This window comes from Alexandromys fortis, unplaced genomic scaffold (assembly GCF_014885135.2).
Source record: "Alexandromys fortis isolate MF-2015 unplaced genomic scaffold, M_Fortis_MF-2015_v1.1 scaffold_347, whole genome shotgun sequence".
Classification (NCBI taxonomy): Eukaryota; Metazoa; Chordata; class Mammalia; order Rodentia; family Cricetidae; genus Alexandromys; species Alexandromys fortis.
This window is the reverse complement of record NW_026068236.1, coordinates 350,609-352,770: the sequence shown is the minus strand read 5'-3', so window position 1 is coordinate 352,770 and position 2,162 is coordinate 350,609. Positions and strand designations below refer to the sequence as shown.

At 40.1% G+C, this 2,162-nt stretch overlaps 1 gene segment (V, D, J or C); it reads left to right on the top strand.

The window, feature by feature from the left end:
* Positions 1-507: 507 nt before the first annotated feature.
* On the top strand, positions 508-1,270 carry LOC126493861 (T cell receptor alpha variable 22-like). The segment is given in 2 exon segments: positions 508-637; positions 813-1,270. Coding segments are annotated over 2 exon segments (510 nt in total).
* The last annotated feature ends 892 nt before the right edge of the window (positions 1,271-2,162 follow it).

Genomic DNA, 2,162 nt, shown 5'->3' with positions numbered 1-2,162 from the left:
CCTCTCTTGTGTTTTATGGGTTTTTTGAGTGAGGAAGGTATGTTTATTCTTTGTTATTATTTTTAAATTCTGGTTGCTTGTTTGTCTATTTCCTTTCTAAAGAGAGAGGTGGATGGAGAGTGAAAGGGCATGTCTTAGGGTGGAGGAGGAGACAGAAAAGATCTGGGATGAGTTGGCAGATGAGAGATAAGAATACAATGTATGAAATTCTTTTACAAAAAAAAAATCAAAGAATGTTGCTAGTATTCTTCAAGATTCTGCTTAACCCACTGAAGGCATTAGTTTTCACACCAATATTCGGCCTTTATGAATTCCCCTCCTCACATATTTTCCCCTAAATTCACCTTATAAGGAGTGTTCCATTAGAAATCTAGTGTCCTGGGCTGTATCATTGTCCTCCACAGCTGTGGAACAATTGCCATGCAGACTCTTGAGATGGAGGTGGGTGGGGTTTCTGGTTCAGATAAATGAGAAAGCTCAGTGCTTCAGAGAGAATCTGCTGTGTGTAAGCACAAGTGTGTTTAGGCACTAGGCTTGACACCCTCACAGCTGGAGAGAAGACACCCTGGAAACTGGACAGGGACCATGGAGAGGAAACTGAGAGCTGTGCTGGGGGTTCTGTGGGTGCAGATTTGTTGTGAGTTGTGCTCACCTAAGTTGCTTTGGGGATTCTGTAGAGATGGCAGTGGAGGAGGGGGAATGAGCCACCCCAAACCCCTGTATGGTCATTCTCGTGGTGTCTCCTGGGGTATTTGACAGGTGTGGGTGAAAGCCCTTCAGTGATTCTGGTTTGTTTTTCTGTTTCCACGCAGGGGTGAGAGGAGCTGAGGTGGAGCAGAGTCCTTCAGCCCTGAGTCTCCACGAGGGAAAAAGTTCTACTCTGTCATGCAATTTTTCTACCACTATGACAACTGTGCAGTGGTTCCGGCAGAATTCCAGGGGCAGCCTCATCAATCTTTTCTACCTGACTCCAGGAAGAAAGGGGAATGGAAAATTAAATTCAACATTCGACTCTAAGGAGCGCTACAGTACCCTGCACATCAGAGATGCCCAGCTGCAGGACTCAGGCACCTACCTCTGTGCTGCTTATGCACAGTGCTCCCTGCAAGCCTGCAGCCTGTCTGCAAACTGCAGCTGGGTGTGCAGCTACAGCACTAACATGAGGAGACTCTGCGGGAGGCTCTGCACAGCTGTGGCTTTATCAGATCTCCACCAATTAAAAGGTGTGAGGAAATATACAATACCAGAACTTAAACTCAAATTGACATGACACAGACTCGAGGAAGCTTAAATGTTCAGAAACATCCCCCACATGACTAAGATGAACACATTTATTTTATCAAATGCTAGCGCTAATATCATGAAATAGAAACCCCTCTTAAACATTATAGAATCATTTGGATCTAAAAATTGAAAACACAGAGTAACTGTTTCCATCCTGTATTTAGAGAGCATGGGACAACACTTCCAGCTAATCTGCTCAATATGAAGTTGATAAAAGAATTAAATTTGAAGAACTAATAAATTAATTTTTAGAAAGGCAAGATAAACCAATCTTATTGAGACATCATTTCTACAATGTCTTCATATTTTTCAAAATACAACGCATTTAATTTTGCAATATAAACAAACATTTCACATAAAATGATCAGAGCCAAAATATAAATGAATATATATATTTGTAATTTATATCACAATATTTGCAGCAATTAATTCTCCAAATATATCTATGTTTCTGTAATGTAATACATATACAAATCTTCTCATTGAAGCATTGCTTTCAGAAGAAAAAAATGGAGACCTCCTAAAGGTCACACAATAAAGAACTAATTAATTTTGCAATAATTGAATATGATCCAAGCAATTGCTGTTTCCCAAAGTTTGGCAGATGACAACGTACAGTTAAAAAAACAGGCCATTAGTCTCAATAAGGAACCAGAAAACAACCATGGCCATTCACAAATTGTCTGTCCGTTGCTGTTTTCACATGGAAACAGCAGCTGACTGCTTACAACAGAGACTAACTTGTCTAAAACATTTACTTTCTAGAGCTTCACAAGCTAACTGACCTCCTTGTAATTCAGTCATCTTTATCCCCATTGTAGTCACATTTGTTTAAAATGTAGATTATCTAAGCTTCCCAGATAATAAACAATTCCTAA